This window comes from Oncorhynchus kisutch, linkage group LG11 (assembly GCF_002021735.2).
Source record: "Oncorhynchus kisutch isolate 150728-3 linkage group LG11, Okis_V2, whole genome shotgun sequence".
NCBI lineage: Eukaryota > Metazoa > Chordata > Actinopteri > Salmoniformes > Salmonidae > Oncorhynchus > Oncorhynchus kisutch.
The window spans coordinates 22,478,801-22,499,143 of NC_034184.2; the positions used below are offsets into that span (position 1 = coordinate 22,478,801).

Consider the following 20,343-nt stretch of genomic DNA (forward strand, 5'->3'; position numbering starts at 1 on the left):
GGGCGGTATCAGCATTAGCTATGAATGCCGGACTTTGTGGTTCACTATGAGCAGACCAATGCACAGGGAGTCGAAACTTCCCGATTCTACCAGTTAAATTAAAATGTGCTAGTCCTAGCTTGTGGTTTGGATAATTGTGATGTTTATGATAAAAACATAATGTTGTTAATATAGTAATGACTATATGCCGTGGCAAAGCCAGGGTGAAATTCCCCTTTAAATTTCATAAACCATGCATGATTGTTTTTGGCCTTACATCCACTTGTGGACATAATGTGAGCGTTCTTTTCAGGGTGCTAGTGTTGTCATTAAGTAGGCATTAGTGCCTCTTAGTGGATAAGAGAAGAAAATTAGAGGCAAGTCAGTCGTTCCCATCATATTATCAAGGCTCTCATTTTGTCAACTGGCAGTGGTTCTCAAAATGTTTGGTTACTGTATACCCTAATCACATTCTGCTCTACCCAAGGTATCCCATCATCTGCAACTGATCATTATGCCTATGCTCTTGAGTCTTCCCAAGTATCACCTGTGGGTATACCATATAACACCAGGGGCACAAGTACCCCAGGGTTGAGACCCACTGACCTAGATGTTCACCAAGTGGAGACTAATTATTAATCCTGATTAACAAAGGCAAGCAATGACTTGAGTTCAGACGCTACACCCTCACTATTTAGAAAATGGATTCTATATTTGTATTCATTACTTTTGATAAATGGACATACATTTGGGTGCATTCAGCATGACAGAACGGTGTTTAACAAGTCAAATGAAACTACCATACTCAACGACCAGTTGAGAGAAGAACAAGAACAGTGTGATTGTGGCCCAGAGGGCGGTTGTGCATGTGGGCTGCATGAGTTTTGCGATTTCTGATGGTCACACCCATATTGATTAGGCCAGACTTCGCCACACCCACCAAAAGGGAGCAAACGTAGCCCTACCTCAAAGGCGGTTGAAAAATGATGCACACCCTTTTGGTAATTCAGTACACTACAAACCGTCAAACGTATCAAATGTTGAACCAAACTGAATGCACCCCAGATTTACATGTTCAATTCAGACAGGGAGACCATAAAGACAGGTTGACATTTGAGAGAAATGCTTTATTTAAAAAAAAAACATCCATGCTGAAATGCATTTTTAAAATGTTATTTAGTTATTTGTACTCTACCTACCTACTCTAAAGTATAACTCCAGAATAAACTGTATAAAAAAAAGGTCAAAAGATATGTATAACTGTAGGCTATTTCAGGCTAAAATAACACTGAGCTGAGGTACAGTAGGCCAACTGAAGAATGAATCAGAAGCCTATCTATAATCCTCTCTGGCTTCTACTTTTCTAGAGGGGGAGGGAGATATACAAAGGGGGGAGCGGTTAGGATTGGTGACGTCAGATTGGAATGAGGGAGTGAATGTTCCGGGTCAGACTGAGAGGAAATTAACTCTGGGACAAGGAAAACAGTACGTTACACGAAATAAAACAGAGATGTGATCGTTTTCTGGACACGATTAGAAAAACTACTAACATCCCAGTGGCGACGTGATTAAAGGATAAAGAACCAAGCGAAAATCAGGTGCCTACAACTATTCAAAGTGAGAGACAGCGTATGTAGTATTCCATGGTGTCCAGTGCAATTTATTTACGCCTGTGGAGGTGGTTTCGATGTTTGTTGTCTTTGAAAATTCGTTCGAATAGCAAGAAGGTGTTTGGCAAGCCATCTAGCTAGTTCAGTTCGAGTAGTAGCTGTCCGTATTCAGTTGCGCCTTCCGTTTCATTTATTTTACGTCTTTTCGGGCTATTTTTTAAGAACGGATTTTGCCATCACCCCGTGATGTTTCAGTGTATACCCCTGTGGCGGTGCAATCGTCATGTTGAATTGATCGATAAGCGGCACTGTTCTCTGTTATACGTTCCGGATGAGATCTACCGCTACAGTCGGAGTTTGGAGGAGCTTTTGCTGGATGCTAACCAACTCAGTGACTTGCCCAAGGTAAGCAGAATGTTTTCCAACTGGCTAAGTTAGCTGCTAAGCTAAACCTGTAGAATGCGAAGTTCGCTGATAAGGTTTACATGGTGGCATGTCAGGAAAAAACACAAGTTGTAATTTAAATGTAACCAATGACCACGTGTTGTTCATGTGATGGAAAATACCATAACCTGCAGTTTAAACAGATCGTTAGGTACATGATTGCATCTCAGGGGGGACATCATTACGCAATATCGCCATTCGTCAGGACAGAGAGGGAACGCGTATGTCGTAGGCATTTTCCTTGGACAGATTTTTTACGTGGAATGATGCGCACGCCTTATTTGACATTATGCAAACTGCAAAACATCGCCTACTACAAAAGACACTTTCTACTGTCATGCTATTTGATCTTTATTATGACGAGCGAAGACTAATCAGCTGCAAACTTCTTTATTCAATAACCAATCTACATAAAACAATCATTAGGATCCGCTTGATTGTCACACATATCTGGCTATGTGGATACTATATGGTAGTTGTCAGTATTTGAAAGATTAAAGGTGAAATAGGCCTGTCACAATGATGAGTATCTCTGGCCCTGTGGTTTTGAAGTGACTACAACAGTTAGGCCTAGGCTTAGCCCAATAATGGACTAAAGGAGCTTAACTTTATTAACTCTATTCCAGCAATATTTAAACTTAAAAATTTAAACATCATCAAACCAACAAGGCTATATGTGCTTAGTTTAATACACTGAAAACAAATTTTAAAGATATCAAAAACAATTAGTCTAATCAATTTAGCAAAATATCACGTGTGTGTGTGATGACTCACCCTACTTAGACTAGTTGAACGCCAATGCCATCTTCCTCTCTTTCATGTTGTCAACGGTCTATGGAACTTTCATACAGATACAGTACACTTTTATTTTTTGTTGTCACAGGCTACCGAGCTAAAATGCTTGATCGCCTGACTTCCTCCAATGGGCAACAATGAACCAGCTAAGTTAGCTAGCTGGCTAGGTAATGTGAGCCTACTAGGCTACATATTGAACTTCAATCATCTCAGGCCAGTGGCACAACATATTCACTTATGGTTAGGTAAGAAACACTGTCTTAATCATTGGCCTGTACAGAGAATTAAGTCAAAACCACAAGTCCAAATCCCCATCTCCATCCATGGCTTAGGAAAGGGCCAATTTAGCAAGCTAGCTACTGCAGGACATCAACATAAGCAGACTAGAAACAGACAAGTGATTTGATTGGTCTGAAGCCACATCACAACTGGCCTCCCTTGGGGGGCGTTTTGCTGCACCTGGACAACCCATAGTTGAGCTCAGCTCAATGCTGATTGGCTAATTTAAGATTTTTTATTTTTTTTCAAGGGAGACCAAATGCTTGCTGGCATCAATCAATCAAATGCTATGGCAGCAACATGTTATACTCTTTTGGTCCAGACAGCATCAAATACATGGGCTACACATACTGAGAGAGAGGGACACTGTTTCCCTCGCTCGGATGATTTCTCCAGTGAGATTTGGCCACTTGCGAATTGATGGAAAGTTCTGAAAACCCAGAGAGAGATGAAAGATACATTTTGGCGCATTATGTTAACCTGTTATGGCTTCAATCCCATATCGCGATAAGTGTCATCAACAACCGCTGAATAGCATAGCGCTACATACAATAAATATTCATATTCATTAAATCACAAGTGCAATATTGCAAAACACAGTTTAGCCTTTTGTTAATCCACCTGTCGTGTCAGATTTTGAAATTATGCTTTACAGCGAAAGCAATCCAAGCGTTTGTAAGTTTATCGATCGCACGATAAAACATTAAGTACACTTAGCATCAGGTAGCTCGGTCAAAAGTGTTTTCTATCCAATACTAATAATAATATGCATATATTAGCAACTGAGACTGAGGAGCTGGCCGTTTACAATGGGCACCTTTTCATTCAAGCTACTCAATACTGCCCCTGCAGCCATATGAAGTTAAGTAATGTTTTGCTTCCAAAACATCCAGTGATTTTGCAGAGAGCCACATCAATTTACAGAAATACTCAACATAAACTTTGATGAAAATACAAGTGTTATACATGGAATTAAATATATACTTCTCCTTAATGTAACCGCTCTCAGATTTCAAAAAAGCTTTACGGAAAAAGCACACCATGCAATAATCTGAGTACAGCACTCAGACACAAAAACAAGCCATACAGATACCAGCCATGTTGTGGAGTCAACAGAATTAAAAATATTCACTTACCTTTGATCTTCTTCAGAATGCACTCCCAGGAATCCCAGTTCCACAATAAATGTTTGTTTTGTTCGATAATGTCCATCATTATGTCCAAAAAGCACCTTTTGTTAGGGCATTTGGTAAACGAATCCAAAAGTTAAAAAAGTTCCGTTACAGCCCGTAGAAACTTGTCAATCTAAGTATAGAATCAATCTTTAGGATTTTTTTAAACATAAATCATCAATAAGGTTCCAACCGGAGAATTCCATTGTCTGTAGAAAAGCAATGGAACGAGAGCTAACTCTCTAATGACCGCGCCTCAGAGTCTGTAGAAATCTGCCAGACACCTGGCTCAAACAGCCCTTATGAGCCCCCACTTCACAGTAGAATCCTCAAACAAAGTTCTAAAGAATGTTGACATCTAGTGGAAGCCTTAGGAAGTGCAACATAACCAATATCCCACTGTATCTACAATAGGGGCTGAGTTAAAAAAAACTACAAGCCTCAGATTTCCCACTTCCTCGCCTGCCATATGAGTTCCCCCCCCCAATACTACTAATAATATGCATATATTAGCATCTGGGACAGAGTAGCAGGCAGTTTACTCTGGCCACCTTATTCATCCAAGCTACTCAATACTGCCCCCCTGTCACCAAGAAGTTAAACTTATCTTATAAAAAACAATCAATCAATCATAATCACTAGTTAAATACACATGGTTGATGATATTACTAGTTTATCTAGCATTTCCTGCATTGCATATAATCGATGCAGTGCGTATCGTTGCTCCAATGTGTACCTAACCATAAACATCAATGCCTTTCTTAAAATCAATACACAGAAGTATATATTTTTAAACCTGCATATTTAGCTAAAAGAAATCCAGGTTAGCAGGCAATATTAACCAGGTGAAATTGTCACTTCTCTTGCTTTCATTGCACACAGACTCAGTGTATATGCAACCGTTTGGGCTGCCTAATTTTCCAGAATTATATGTAATTATGACATACCATTGAAGGTTGTGCAATGTAACAGGAATATTTAAACTTATGGATGCCACCCGTTAGATAATGGTGTTTCAAACGTCACTCGCTCTGAGACTTGGAGTAGTTATTCCCCTTGCTCTGCATGGGTAACGCTGCTTCGAGGGTGGCTGTTGTCGTTGTGTTCCTGGTTCGGGCCCAGGTAGGAGCGAGGAGAGGGACGGATGCTATACTGTTACACTGGCAATACTATAGTGCCTATAAGAACATCCAATAGTCAAAGGTATATGAAATACAAATGGTATAGAGGGAAATAGTCCTATAATAACTACAACCTAAAACTTCTTACCTGGGAATATTGAAGACTCATGTTAAAAGGAACCACCAGCTTTCATATGTTCTCATGTTCTGAGCAAGGAACTGAAACGTTAGCTTTCTTATATGGCACATATTGCACTTTTACTTTCTTCTCCAACACTTTGTTTTTGCATTATTTAAACCAAATTGAACATGTTTCATTATTTATTTGAGGCTAAATTGATTTTATTGATGTATTATATTAAGTTAAAATAAGTGTTCATTCAGTATTGTTGTAATTGTCATTATTACAAAAAAAAAAAAAAAATATTTAATCGGTATTGGCTTTTTTTGGTCCTCCAATAATCGGTATCGGTGTTGAAAAATCATAATCGGTCGACCTCTAGTAGAAATATACAATATCCTCCTTCGCATATATGGGTAGTTTTCTTTAAAAAAAAAATTCTCCCCAATTTCGTGGTATCCAATTGTTTTAGTAGCTACTATCTTGTCTCAACGCTACAACTCCCGTACGGGCTCGGGAGAGACGAAGGTTGAAAGTCATGCGTCCTCCGATACACAACCCAACCAAGCAGCACTGCTTCTTAACACAGCGCGCATCCAACCCGGAAGCCAGCTGCACCAATGTGTCGGAGGAAACACCGTGCACCTGGCAACCTTGGTTAGTGCGCACTGCGCCCGGCCCGCCACAGGAGTCGCTGGTGCGCGATGAGACAAGGACATCCCTACCGGCCAAACCCTCCCTAACCCGGACGACGCTAGGCCAATTGTGCGTCGCCCTACGGACCTCCCGGTCGCGGCCGGTTACGACAGAGCCTGGTGGCACAGCTGGCGCTGCAGTACAGCACCCTTAACCACTGCGCCACCCGGGAGGCTATATATGGGTAATTTTCTACACACTGGACCGAGTTTGGGAAACCCTGGAGTGGAGTTCAATATAGTACAATACGGTACATTATACTGTACTGAACTATAAAATTGTTTTCTTTACTGTACTCTACTGTGCTTCACTGTGCTGTCCAAACTTGTGAAACATAGACATCTATGATTGGTTCAGATTTGGTCAGTCACCAGTCTGTTTGGGCCAAATCAAGGCCGGTCTGTCCTGGCCCAAAAAACTACATCTGTGGATGTTGAAATCAAGGCCAGGGCAAACTGACCAAGTATTAACTACTTTTCATTGTGCATGGACGTCCAGTGTCAGTTGGCGTTCAGTGGGTGCGGACACTGGTTACAGTCAATGGAAAGAGCGTGCTCATGGGTATGTTTCAGTAAGGGCCGGGATTAACTGGAGAGAGAAGAGATGAAGAAAGGCAGAATTACGAGATTTAATCACTTAATTTGTAAACAAAAAAGTATATAAGTAAAAACACTAACCAATTGGTAAATCTACCTTTATTTGTTAGTACTGTGAGGGAATCTACCTTTATTTGTTAGTTCCTCATGAGGGAGAGAAATAAAATATCTTAAAATATATATATGTAGGTTTTTGGTAATGGAATTACAATGCAATGTTTCTTTAATTTACAGAAGGCAAATACTTTCTCAGCCTAAATATGTGTTGATATTAGTTGGTAGGGGTCTTTACTTCAATTTGATTTTGTTTTGATCTATTTCTAATACTTTAAGACTTATTCTGGTAGGTGTTTTTTAAGACACCAGATGGAAATCTCTTTGATCAGAAATAAAAACAATTACTCATGCCAAAATGTTAAGATAGACAATGGTTGAGAAACATACAGTACCAGTCAAAAGTTTAGACACACCTACTCAATCCAGGGTTTTTCTTTATTTGTACTATTTTCTTCGTTGTAGAATAATAGTGAAGACCTCAACCTGGATTTTGTGTTAACTCTACAACAAAGCTTTTTTAGTGTCCAACAAACATTCTCTGCCCTTTACCTTTGTTTTGGAGGTGTTCAGAATAAGGTTGTGGTTTGGTAAGGTGAATGCACCTCTCCCCACCAGTGTGATTACTACCTCTGAGGGTTTAGAGCTTGAGGTAGTCACCTCATACAAGTACTTGGGAGTACAGCTAGACGGTACACTGTCCTTCTCTCAGCATGTATCAAAGCTGCAGGCTAAGGTTAAATCCAGACTTGGTTTCCTCTTATTTTTTATTTTATATATATTTTTTATTTTTTACATTTAACCTTTATTTCAGTAGGGAAGTCCGTTAAGAACAAATGATTTTTTACAGTGACGGCCAAACCTGGACGACGCTGGGCCAATTGTGCACCGCCCTATCACGGCCGGATGTGATATAGTCTGGATCGTAATTGCTCCTCTTTCACCACAGCTGCCAAACTAACCCTGATTCAGATGATCATCCTACCCATGCTAGATAACGGAGCAGTAATTTATAGATCGGCAGGTAAAGTTGCTCTCGAGTGGCTAGATGTTCTTTACCATTCAGCCATCAGCTTTGCCACCAATGCTCCTTATAGGACACATCACTGCACTCTATACTCTTTAAACTCGTCATCTCTGTATACACGTCGCACGACCCACTGGTTGATGCTTATTTATAAAACCCTCTTAGGCCTCCCTCCCCCTATCTGAGATACTTACTGCAGCCCTCATCTTCCACATACAACACCTGTTCTGCCAGTCACATTCTGTTAAAGGTCCCCAAAGCACACACATCCCTGGGTCGCTCCTCTTTTCAGTTTGCGGCAACGAGCTGCAGCAAACACTCAAACTGGACAGTTTTATCTCTTCATTCCAATACTCAATCACGGATACTCTTACTGACAGTTTTGGCTGCTTCGTGTGATGTATTGTTGTCTCTACCTTCTTGCCCTTTGCTGTTGTCTGTGTCCAATAGTGTTTGTACCATGTGTTGTGTTGCTGCCATGCTATATTGTCTTAGGTCTTTTTCGTTATGTAGTGTTATGGTGTCTCTCTTGTTGTGATGTGTGTTTTGCCCTATTTTTATTTTTTTAAATCCCAGCCCCCGTCTCCGCAGGAGGCCTTTTGCCTTCTCGTAGGCCATCATTGTAAATAAGAATTTGTTCTTAACTGACTTGCCCAGTTAAATAAAAAATGAAATAACACATATGGAATCATGAAGTAACAAAAAAAGTGTTAACAAATCAAAATATAATTTAGATTTGAGATTCTTCACAGTAGCCACCCTTTGCCTTGATGACAGCTTTGCACACTCTTGGCATTCTCTCAACCAGCTTCATGAGGTAGTCACTTGGAATGCATTTCAATTAACAGGTGTGCCTTGTTCAGTTAATTTGTGTAATTTATTTCCTTAATGCATTGGAACCAATCAGTTGTGTTGTGACAAGGTAGGGGTGATATGCAGAAGATAGCCCTATTTAGTAAAACACCAAATCCATATTATGGCAAGAACAGCTCAAATAAGCAAAGAGAAATGACAGTCCATCATTACTTTAAGAAATGAAGGTCAGTCAAGTCACAAAACCATCAAGCGCTATGATGAAACTGGCTCTCATGAGGACTGGCACAGGGAAGGAAGACCCAGAGTTACCTCTGCTGCAGAGGACAAGTTCATTAGAGTTAACTGCACCTCAGATTGCAGCCCAAGTAAATGCTTCTCTGAGTTCAAGTAACAGACACATCTCATCAGCTGTTCAGAGGAGACTGCTTGAATCAGGCCTTCATGGTTGAATTGCTGCAAAGAAACCACTACTAAAGGATATCAATAATAAGAAGAGACTTGCTTGGGCCAAGAAACACGAACAATAGACATTAGACTGGTGGAAATGTGTCCTTTGGTCCAAATTGGAGACTTTTGGTTCCAACCGCTGTGTCTTTGTGAGACGCAGAGTAGGTGAATGGATGATCTCCACATGTGTGGTTCCCAACATGAAGCATGGAGGAGGAGGTGTGGGGGTGCTTTGCTGGTGACACTGATTTATTTAGAATTCAAGGCACGCTTAACCAGCATGGCTACCAGAGCATTCTGCAGCGATACGCCATCCCATCTGGTTTGCACTAGTGGTTAGAGCATTGGCCACTGTTCCCCGGGCGCTGAAGACATGGATGTTGATTATGGCAGCCCCCCGCACCTCTGCTTCAGAGGGGTTGGGTTAAATGTGGAAGACACATTTCAGTTGAATGTGTTCAGTTGTGCAACTGACGAGGTATCCCCATTTTGTTTTTCAACAGTGCAATGACCCAAAACCCACCTCCAGGCTGTGTAAGGGATATTTGACCAAGAAGGAGTGTGATGCAGTGCTGCATCAGAAGACCTGGCCTCCACAATCAACTGACCTCAACCCAATTGAGGTGGTTTGGGATGAGTTGGACTGCAGTGTGAAGGAAAATCAGCGAACAAGTGCTCAGCATATGTGGGAACTCCTTCAAGACTGTTGAAAAAGCCTTCCAGGTGAAGCTGGTTGAGAGAATGCCAAGAGTGTGCAATGCTGCCATCAAGGCAAGGGTGACTAATTTGAAGAGTCTCAAATATATATTTTGATTTGGTCAACACTTTCTTTGATTACTACATGATTCCATTTGTGTTATTTCATTAGTTTTCTTCATTATTATTCTACAATGTAGAAAATAGTAAAAGAAAAACCCTTGAATGAGTATGTGTCAACTTTTTATTGGTACTGTATTTCTGCCTTAATTTCCCAAAAATGTAGACCCGTAGCTTTCATTTGACACCCAATTTGATATATGACTATGAACTTCACATGTTGGTGCTCATGGGTCATTTTTACATGGAAATGACCCAAGGTAAAACATTAGGGAACACGGAGAAAACATGCTTTTTCATCCCATTCATCATTCTCTAAGCTTTAATTTTAATATATTTCTGAGAGAGTAGAAGAGGGGAGCTCCCTTGCTTTGCATGCCATGCTGTAAGAAAGACCACAACCATAGTTGATGGTGCTCCTTGGCATGTAACTAATACGATCTAGGCTAGCTGAGTGAGCGCAAGACGAGTCAAACAGAATAAACCCTCCAGATCACTGTTGTACTGTAATGTGCTCTGCTCATTCTGTGGTCCCATCACATTTGCTATCAATGTGGTGATGTAACACTTGCCTTAACACAAGACAGGCCTATAGTATTTACATTTGGTCATTTCCATGTAATAGGACCCATGAGCAGCAATGTGAAGTTTATAGGAGCATTTCAAATTTGGTTTCAAATGAAAGCTAGGAGTCTATATTTTTGGGAAATTAAGGCATAGATACATTTTTTAACCGTGTTACATCCCAGAAATGTGTAAAAAGCAATAGCTTTGATTTCTGGTCACTCAGATGGGGAAAGGGGTCTTTAAAAAAGTATAGTAGAAAATATCTTAAGATTAAAAATACACCAACACAATAATGTTGAAGAAACGGCCACTGACAATTAATATCAACATTTTATATTACGTTTTTCAGAAAGTATTTGCCTACTGTAAGTTTAAGAAATGTTGCCTAATGTCTTGTCATTTTTTTAAACCAAAAACCGACATATCTTTAATTTATTTTCAGGAAGGATTATGAGAGTTCACAGAAGTACCAAGTAAAGGTAGACCTACAAATGTAGTTAACATTATTAAATAATAATATTTAATAGTGTTATAGTTAACACTATTAAAGCTGACCCCCCCCCCCAAAAAAAAGTTTGCGTTTTTACCGATAACTATTTTGTTTATGAATTATTAAGTTATTAAAGCGCTTCACTCTGTTACCAAACCGGTAACAGTGACCGCAATTGAATTGGCCACAATGGGGGAATCAGAGTATTCACAAAACACAGTAAGGGTAGGGCAAATCACTTTTTGGTTGCAAATTATGGTGGAAAATAAGTATTTGGTCAATAACAAAAGTTTCTCAATACTTTGTTATATACCCTTTGTTGGCAATGACAGAGGTCAAACGTTTTCTGTAAGTTTTCACACACTGTTGCTGGTATTTTGGCCCATTCCTCCATGCAGATCTCCTCTAGAGCATTGATGTTTTGGGGCTGTTGCTGGGCAACACGGACTTTCAACTCCCTCCAAAGATTTTCTATGGGGTTGAGATCTGGAGACTGGCTAGGCCACTCCAGGACCTTGAAATGCTTCTTAGGAAGCCACTCCTTCGTTGCCCGGGTGGTGTGTTTGGGATCATTTGTCATGCTGAAAGACCCAGCCACGTTTCATCTTCAATACCCTTGCTGATGGAAGGAGGTTTTCACTAACAATCTCACAATACATGGCCCCATTCATTCTTTCCTTTACACGGTCGTCCTGGTCCCTTTGCAGAAAAACATCCCCAAAGCATGATGTTTCCACCCCCATGCTTCACAGTAGGTATGGTGTTCTTTGGATGCAACTCAGCATTCTTTGTCCTCCAAACACGACGAGTTGAGTTTTTACCAAAAAGTTATATTTTGGTTTCATCTGACCATATGACATTCTCCCAATCTTCTTCTGGATCATCCAAATGCTCTCTAGCAAACATCAGGCGGGCCTGGACATGTACTGGCTTAAGCAGGGGGACACGTCTGGCACTGCAGTATTTGAGTCCCTGGCGGCGTAGTGTGTTACTGATGGTAGGCTTTGTTACTTTGGTCCCAGCTCTCTGCAGGTCATTCACTAGGTCCCCCCGTGTGGTTCTGGGATTTTTGCTCACCGTTCTTGTGATCATTTTGACCTCACGGGGTGAGATCTTGCGTGGAGCCCCAGATCGAGGGAGATTATCAGTGGTCTTGTATGTCTTCCATTTCCTAATAATTGCTCCCACAGTTGATTTCTTCAAACCAAGCTGCTTACCTATTGCAGATTCAGTCTTCCCAGCCTGGTGCAGGTCTACAATTTTGTTTCTGGTGTCCTTTGACAGCTCTTTGGTCTTGGCCATAGTGGAGTTTGGAGTGTGACTGTTTGAGGTTGTGGACAGGTGTCTTTTATACTGATAACAAGTTCAAACAGGTGCCATTAATACAGGTAACGAGTGGAGGACAGAGGAGCCTCTTAAAGAATAAGTTACAGGTCAGTGAGAGCCAGAAATCTTGCTTGTTTGTAGGTGACCAAATACTTATTTTCCACCATAATTTGCAAATAAATTAATTAAAAATCTGATTTTTTTCCCCCCTCATTTTGTCTGTTATAGTTGAAGTGTACATATGATAAATTACAGGCCTCTCATCTTTTTAAGTGGGAGAACTTGCACAATTGGTGGCTGACTAAATACTTTTTTGCCCCACTGTATGTGTGTATATATTTAAATAAATAAATAATTTACCAGCACAAACAAGGCTTTAGATTTTTTGTTAATTTAAAAATATATATATATATATATATATTATAAAAACAATTACAATATGACATTTACATAAGTATTCAGACCCTTTACTCAGTACTTTGAAGCACCTTTGGCAGTGATTACAGCCTCAAGTCTTGTATGACGCTACAAGCTTGACACCTTTTATTTTGGAGTTTCTCCCACTTTTATCTGCAGATCCTCTCAAGCTTTGTTAGGTTGGATGAGGAGTGTTGCTGCGCAGCTATCTTCAGGTCTCTCCAGAGATGTTCAAATCTGGGCCCTGGTTGGGCCACTCAAGGACAATCAGAGACTTGTCCCCAAGCCACTCCTGCGTTGTCTTGGCTGTGTGCTTAGCCTTGTTGTCCTGTTGTAAGGTGAACCTTCTCCCCAGTCTTGAGGTCCTGAGCGCTCTGGAGCAGGTTTTCATCAAGGATCTCTCTGTACTTTGCTCCGCTCATCTTTGCCTCAACCCTGACTAGTTTTCCAGTCCCTGCCGCTGAAAAACATCCCCACAGCATGATACTGCCACCTCCATGCTTCATAGTGGGGATGGTGCCAGATTTCCTCCAGAAGTGACGCTTGGCATTCAGGCTAATGAGTTCAATCTTTGTTTCATCAGACCAGAGAATATTGTTTCTAATGGTCTGAGAGATTTTGGTTGACTTTTGGCAAACTCCAAGTGGGCTGTCATGTGCCTTTTACTGAGGAGTGGCTTCCATCTGGCCACTCTACCATAAATGCCTGATTGGTGGATTGCTGCAGAGATGGTTGTCCTTCTGGAAGGTTCTCCACAGAGGAACTCTAGAGCTCTGTCAAGAGTGACCATCAGGTTCTCGGTCACCTCTCTGACCTCTTGGTCAACGAGGTCACCACTTGTTCCTTCTCCCCCGATTGCTCAGTTTGGCTGGGCTGCCAGCTCTAGGAAGAGTTTTGGTGGTTCCAAACGTATTCCATTTAAGAATGATGGAGGCTGCAGTGTTCTTGGGGACCTTCAATGAAGCAGACATTTTTTTATTACCCTTTCCCAGATCAGTTGAATTTACCAAAGGCGGACTTCAATCAAGTTATAGAAACATCAAGGATTATCAATGGAAACAGGATGCATCTGCTCTCATAGCAAAGGGTCTGAATACTTATAAATAAGGTATTTCTGTTTTTAATACATTTGCAAAAAATGGACTTTCACTTTCATTATGGGGTATTGTGAGTAGATTGTATTTTTTTCCAATGTAATCCATTTTAAAATGCGTAACGTAACAATGTGGAAAAAGTCAATGGGTCTGAATACTTTCCGAATGCACTGTATACCACCTTCACTTATTTGCTTAACCAGAAACCAATTAACCAAATTGTCTATGCAGAGATTCAGTGAAACAAAATCACATTAATTGATTATCAAACAAGTCGGTGAAGTCACAGGCTTTTGGTTGGGAGTAGGCCTAGGCTACTAGGCGACTGCGAGTGTAGAGCAAAATAATCCATTAGTTAATCTCCATAACATGGCAAAATGTTCTAATAAATGAGCATACTAGACAAGATGATCATGGGCAGCACTCACCTCAATTTAGGTAACATTTTCCCAGCCTAATTGTAGCCTAAACAATATCCAAATGGAGATTCGGGGAAAACAAAAATCTGAGTCCCCACGCTTGTGTCACAGCATGATGGTACTGTCCTAATCAAGACGGTGCTGAATTTATAATCTAGTTGATCACACGCGGGTAGGCTATTGCTTCAAATGTATTACAAGGAGTGGATGACTTTGGGAGTTTCAGTAAGCAACAATTTGATACATGCCTTGAATTGCATTTACCTACTTTATTCCAATATTTCAGTCATTCAGGGATATTTATTTCCATATAAATTATTTCATGCATCCATCTAGTTGTGGTTAAGAAAACAGTGGTGGGTAGGGCTGTTGTGGTGACCGTATTACCGACACCCCGTCACGAGTCATGAAGGCAGTCAAATTCCACATGACCATTTAGTCACAGTAATTAGGCTTCTCCAAGCTCTGATGCTACTGCTGGTCATTAGTAGCCTACCAAACGCGCTAACTGCCTGGTACTTAGCACTCTATTGTCCCTCTAATCACTGACATCAATGCAAAGGTATTCAAAATCTAATCAAACACTTCATGAGAGCCCTTGAGCTCATGTTGTGCAACATTTCTATAGGTTATGCAATTGCGGGAGAAAACAGAGTTTTGATGGCCTCTTAAAAAGTGGATCCCATCTTTCTATAGGCTAAGCCTACGATATTTATTTTATTTATTAACTTTCCTAATATTAAGCACAAGTTATTCTCCTGTTGTAAATATAAGCAACCTGGCTGGCATAAAAATAAACCAGGGGGAAAAGCATCCACCATTAGCTATTTAAGTGCATAGATGACATGTTATTTTTCCCACTGCCCCTGTTTCGATACAGGTGCATATGTTATATAGCCAGACCCACTGGCTCCAGGTCATCTACAAGTCTATGCTAGGTAAAGCTCCGCCTTATCTCAGCTCACTGGTCACGATGGCAACACCCATCCGTAGCACGCGCTCCAGCAGGTGTATCTCACTGATCATCCCTAAAGCCAACACCTCATTTGGCCGCCTTTCGTTCCAGTACTCTGCTGCCTGTGACTGGAACGAATTGCAAAAATCGCTGAAGTTGGAGACTTTTATCTCCCTCACCAACTTCAAACATCAGCTATCTGAGCAGCTAACCGATCGCTGCAGCTGTACATAGTCTATTGGTAAATAGCCCACCCTTTTCACCTACCTCATCCCCGTACTGTTTCTATTTATTTACTTTTCTGCTCTTCTGCACACCAATATCTCTACCTGTACATGACCATCTGATCTTTTATCACTCCAGTGTTAATCTGCAAAATTGTAATTATTTGCCTACCTCCTCATGCCTTTTGCACACATTGTATATAGACCCCCCCTTCGTTTTCTACTGTGTTATTGACTTGTTAATTGTTTACTCCATGTGTAACTCTTTGTTGTATGCTCACACTGCTATGCTTTATCTTGGCCAGGTCGCAGTTGCAAATGAGAACTTGTTCTCAACTAGCCTACCTGGTTAAATAAAGGTGAAATAAAAAAAATAAAAATAAATTTAGTATATGTAAAGACAAGATTTAAATAGGCTAATATTGTCACCCATCAGGCTATCACTTGTGAATTATATATTGTCACTTGTGAATGATGCCCAGCACAATGGCTTTTTTTTGCAACTTGTTTGAACCATAGTCGTCTAGCTCATATGTTTTAGTAAGGTTTGTATCACAACTAAAGTGGCCAAATAACTTCTTAATTTAGCACATTAATCTGCTTTACAAGGGGTGTAGAGCCTAACTGGCATACATTAACGGTGAGTGAGTTTCCAATATTATGATAATAGCTAAAAATGCCAACATCGGTATCGGCCCGATGTCTAGTTTAAAGCCGACGTTAAAAAACAATTTTTTGTTGACCAAAAAATTCTGGGTGGATTTTCCTCTGGTTTTTGCCAGCCATATCAGTTATGTTATACTCACAGACATTATTTTAACAGTTGTAGAAACCGCAGAGTGTTTTCTATCCAATGTTACCAAGGTTTTGCATATCCTAGCTTCTGGGCTTGAATAACAGTGGTAGGCCCTAGTGGTAGGCTATGCGAAGAGATGGGTGAAGTGACATGCCTTGCAAAGTTTAGAACCTGTAGGAGGATGGTTAACGGGCTAACCTAGCAACCATCAAGAGTTTAAGAGCTTAGTGCATGCCAATGCCGCCTCGGCATTACGGCTATGTTTCATACTAAGCCGTAGGCAGAACTTTACCGAAATGATTACTAGGTTGTTGGGTGGAAATACAAACTTTTGCTTTGATACTGTCAATACCTTTCAGATATAAAGAAAATGCAGAAAAAAGTTGATTGTGTAATAAAGTTTGTGGAAAAATGTCGTAGTATGAAAGGGATAATATTGTTATGGGTCAACATGATTATTTCTTTGTTCTGTTGTACTCTAGTCCTAGCATCACACCTGAAGTTTATTGCCATTGTCTTATGTTAAGTAAGATGCTAACTTAGCCTAATATACAAAAGACAGTACGAGTCAAAACCGGACCCCTTTCTCCAATATGCAAGTTTTAAAGATCTAGGCTAGCGTGCTATGATATCCAATTGTTAGTAGCTACTATCTTGTCTCATCGCTACAACTCCCGTACTGGCTCGGGAGAGACGAAGGTTGAAAGTCATGCGTCCTCCGATACACAACCCAACCAAGCCGCACTGCTTCTTAACACAGCACGCATCCAACCCGGAAGCCAGCCGCACCAATGTGTCGGAGGAAGCACCGCCCTTAACCACTGCGCCACCCGGGAGGTCCACCATTTTCTCTTTTTAAACAGTTGCTCTTCTTTTTGTAAAGAAACTGGTACAGAGACAAATTAGAAGTTTAGTTTGTTGGAGTCATTAGGCTATCCCTCAGTCTGACTTAACCCAATTAGATTCCAAATATTCACTTAGTAGTGGAGAACGGTTTAAGTATAACCTATTTGTGAGTTTGTCTGCATGGTGTGGAGGTTGGTTTAGAGGGCTGCGGGTCCAGACCGAGATCATTGCAGCACAGTGGATTTTTCTTCATGCTGCGGGCGGGAGCTGGGGGTCACACTGACAACTTTGGGAAGATATTAGAGGTCGATTAATTAGGGCCGATTTTCAAGTTTTCATAACAATCGGAAATCGGTATTTTTGGACACCAATTTTGTATTTTTACACCTTTATTTAATCTTTATTTAACTAGGCAAGTCGGTTAAGAACACATTCTTATTTTCAATGACGGTCTAGGAACGGTGGGTTAACTGCCTCGTTCAGGGGCAGAATGAGATTTTCACCTTGTTAGCTCGGGGGATCCAATCTTGCAACCTTATAGTTAACTAGTCCAACGCAATAACGACCGTTGCACTCCACAAGGAGACTGACTGCCTGTTACGCGAATGCAGTAAGCTAAGGTAAGTTGCTAGCTAGCATTAAACTTATCTTCTAAAAAACAATCATAATCACTAGTTAACTACACATGGTTGATGATATTACTAGATATTATCTAGCATGTCCTGCGTTGCATATAATCTGACTGAGCATACAAGTATCTGACTGAGCGGTGGTAGGCAGAAGCAGGCGCGTAAACATTCATTCAATCAGCACTTTCGTGCGCTTTGCCAGCAGATCTTGGTTGTGCTTCAAGCATTGCGCAGTTTATGACTTCAAGCCTTACAACTCCCGAGATGAGGCTGGTGTAACCGAAGTGAAATGGCTGGCAGGTTAGCGCGCGCTAATAGCGTTTCAAACGTCACTCGCTCTGAGCCTTGGGGTGGTTGTTTCCCTTGTTCTGCATGGTTAACGCTGCTATGAGGGTGGCTGTTGTCATTGTGTTCCTGGTTCGAGTCCAGGGAGGAGCGAGGAGAGGGACGGAAGCTATACTGTTACACTTGCAATACTAAAGTGCCTATAAGAACATCCAATAGTCAAAGGTATATGAAATACAAATGGTATAGAGGGAAATAGTCCTATAATTCCTATAATAACTACAACCTAAAACTTCTTACCTGGGAATATTGAAGACTCATGTTAAAAGGAACCACCAGCTTTCATATGTTCTCATGTTCTGAGCAAGGAACTGAAACGTTAGCGTTCTTACATGGCACATATTGCACTTTTATTTTCTTCTCCAACACTGTGTTTTTTTGCATTATTTAAACCAAATTGAACATGTTTCATTATTTATTTGAGGCTAAATTGATTTTATTGATTTATTATATTAAGTTAAAATAAGTGTTCATTCAGTATTGTTGTAATTGTCATTATTACAAATAAAAAAATAATTTAAAAAATTGCCCGATTAATCGTATTGTGTTTTTGGGCCTCCAATAATCGGTATCTGTTTCGGCGTTGAAAAATCATAAATCGGTCGACCTCTAGAAGTTATTTTTGATTTTTTTGCCCCGCAGATTATTTGGAAATGATTGTTTTTGCTTTGTCTGTGTTAGCCTACCTACTGTATTAAAATGTTTGTTGCTTTGTTCACACACTCAGATTTTCACTGCTTCAAGTGAAGTAGCGTTCCTCTTCTCCTAGTTGGACGTGCAAGATCAAGTGTGCCTACAGTAAACGTTTAAACGTAATTGGGATCCTTAACGTAACAAAAAATCCCTAGCGAACCCCCTTTAAAATCTTTTTTGATGTACAATTTTAATCACTGCAGTTGTCACAACTACCACTAACAAGTCCCAAACATCATATAACAAATAATAATAGTAAGAGGAGGAAAAAAGGACATTTTAGCTACTTTATGAACCGTCTTGAAGCAGCGCAGCAGCTTAAATGTGAATGAAGAGTTGAGCAGGGAGGGGGAGAGATGGCAGTGAACTTAACTTGCACTGGTACACTACATTTTGCTAGTTATTTATCTGATTATGTAGTACCTGTCTTGACTGCATCAAATTGAGAGAAGCTAGTTAAGCTAGCGTTAGGTAGACTAATTGAGACTACATAACTTTTAACTGTGTGCTTTCTCCCCTTCCCGAATCCTACAGAAAATAACAACCACACCATTCAAATTATTAAGTAGCAGCCTACCTGTTGGCTTTTGGTGTTGTAGCTTGTCCTTCTCATTTAACTTTTAGTTCTGTCATTTTAATTCCATCTTCCTTTTAATTAGCCTAGATATCTCGAAATAACTACACAGAGGCTCTATGACTGAAGCCCAGTGCTGGTTTGACTCGTGATTGAACGATAACAACAAGTTACATGCGCCACTCTCGTGAAACTCAAGAGCAGCAGCAGCATAAATGATACAATTTTCTCCCTCTGCTGGATGCGCAATGTAAACCATCTGCATTGTAAATGTCGCAGTTTGAACATAAAGAAAAACAATTTGTCACATCCCTGGTGTCGAGGTTCAGCTTGGGCGGTATACCAGGGTATTTGGAAGTAGCCACGGGATGGTTTTTCAATAGCGTTTAAACTATTTTGTTTATTTTAAATTTCCAATAAATGTTTATATTTGTAGATACTTGTGCAATACGTTAGATAAATCAGATCGCGTTCTTCATTTTCACCTGTAATATTATTTTACATTATGAAGCTTACCGTAGTTCCCCAGAACATTTGAGCGTTTGTTTGTAAATAATACAACGGGAGAAGGCGGGAGCAGGTGAGTCCAGCTGTGTATTGACGGGTTGTGTTTTATATTGAAAGTCAAGTGTCTTTTTGCAGTGATCAGGGATGCGCAACTATAGTTTTCCTAAACAGGAAATACATTAGTGCAACACAGTCGGCAGAAAATAGCTTCATTTTCAACGGTAAATAAGCTTACAAAAAGCAAGGTATTTTTTATCGTTGCAAAGAACGATGCATGTCCATCATATTTCTAATGTTTATCATAAAAATAATGTAACCAGTTACTTTTTTAAATGTTTTGCTTAAAGTCAATCTTGCATATTACCAGGCTGGCTACACTGAGAAAAGTAGCTACACCAGTCAGAGTGCTGTGTTTTGATAGAATGCCCATTTTGTGAATTCTCATCTGAGTGGAAGTGCAACTGAAGCACAAAATGAGTTTGATGCTG

General features: G+C 40.3%; 1 protein-coding gene across 2 annotated transcripts in view; it reads left to right on the forward strand.

The window, feature by feature from the left end:
- The first annotated feature begins 1,266 nt into the window (after positions 1–1,266).
- The window catches only part of LOC109899864 (leucine-rich repeat-containing protein 1), a 69,270-nt gene continuing 50,193 nt past the window's right edge, over positions 1,267–20,343 (forward strand). The window contains exon 1 of one of the 2 annotated variants that reach the window (XM_020495471.2): positions 1,267–1,994. In XM_020495471.2, coding sequence (XP_020351060.1) covers positions 1,836–1,994 — 159 coding nt within the window. In that variant the 5' untranslated portion in view covers positions 1,267–1,835. The remainder of the gene's footprint in view (positions 1,995–20,343) is intronic. The other variant, XM_020495470.2, reaches the window with a different exon arrangement.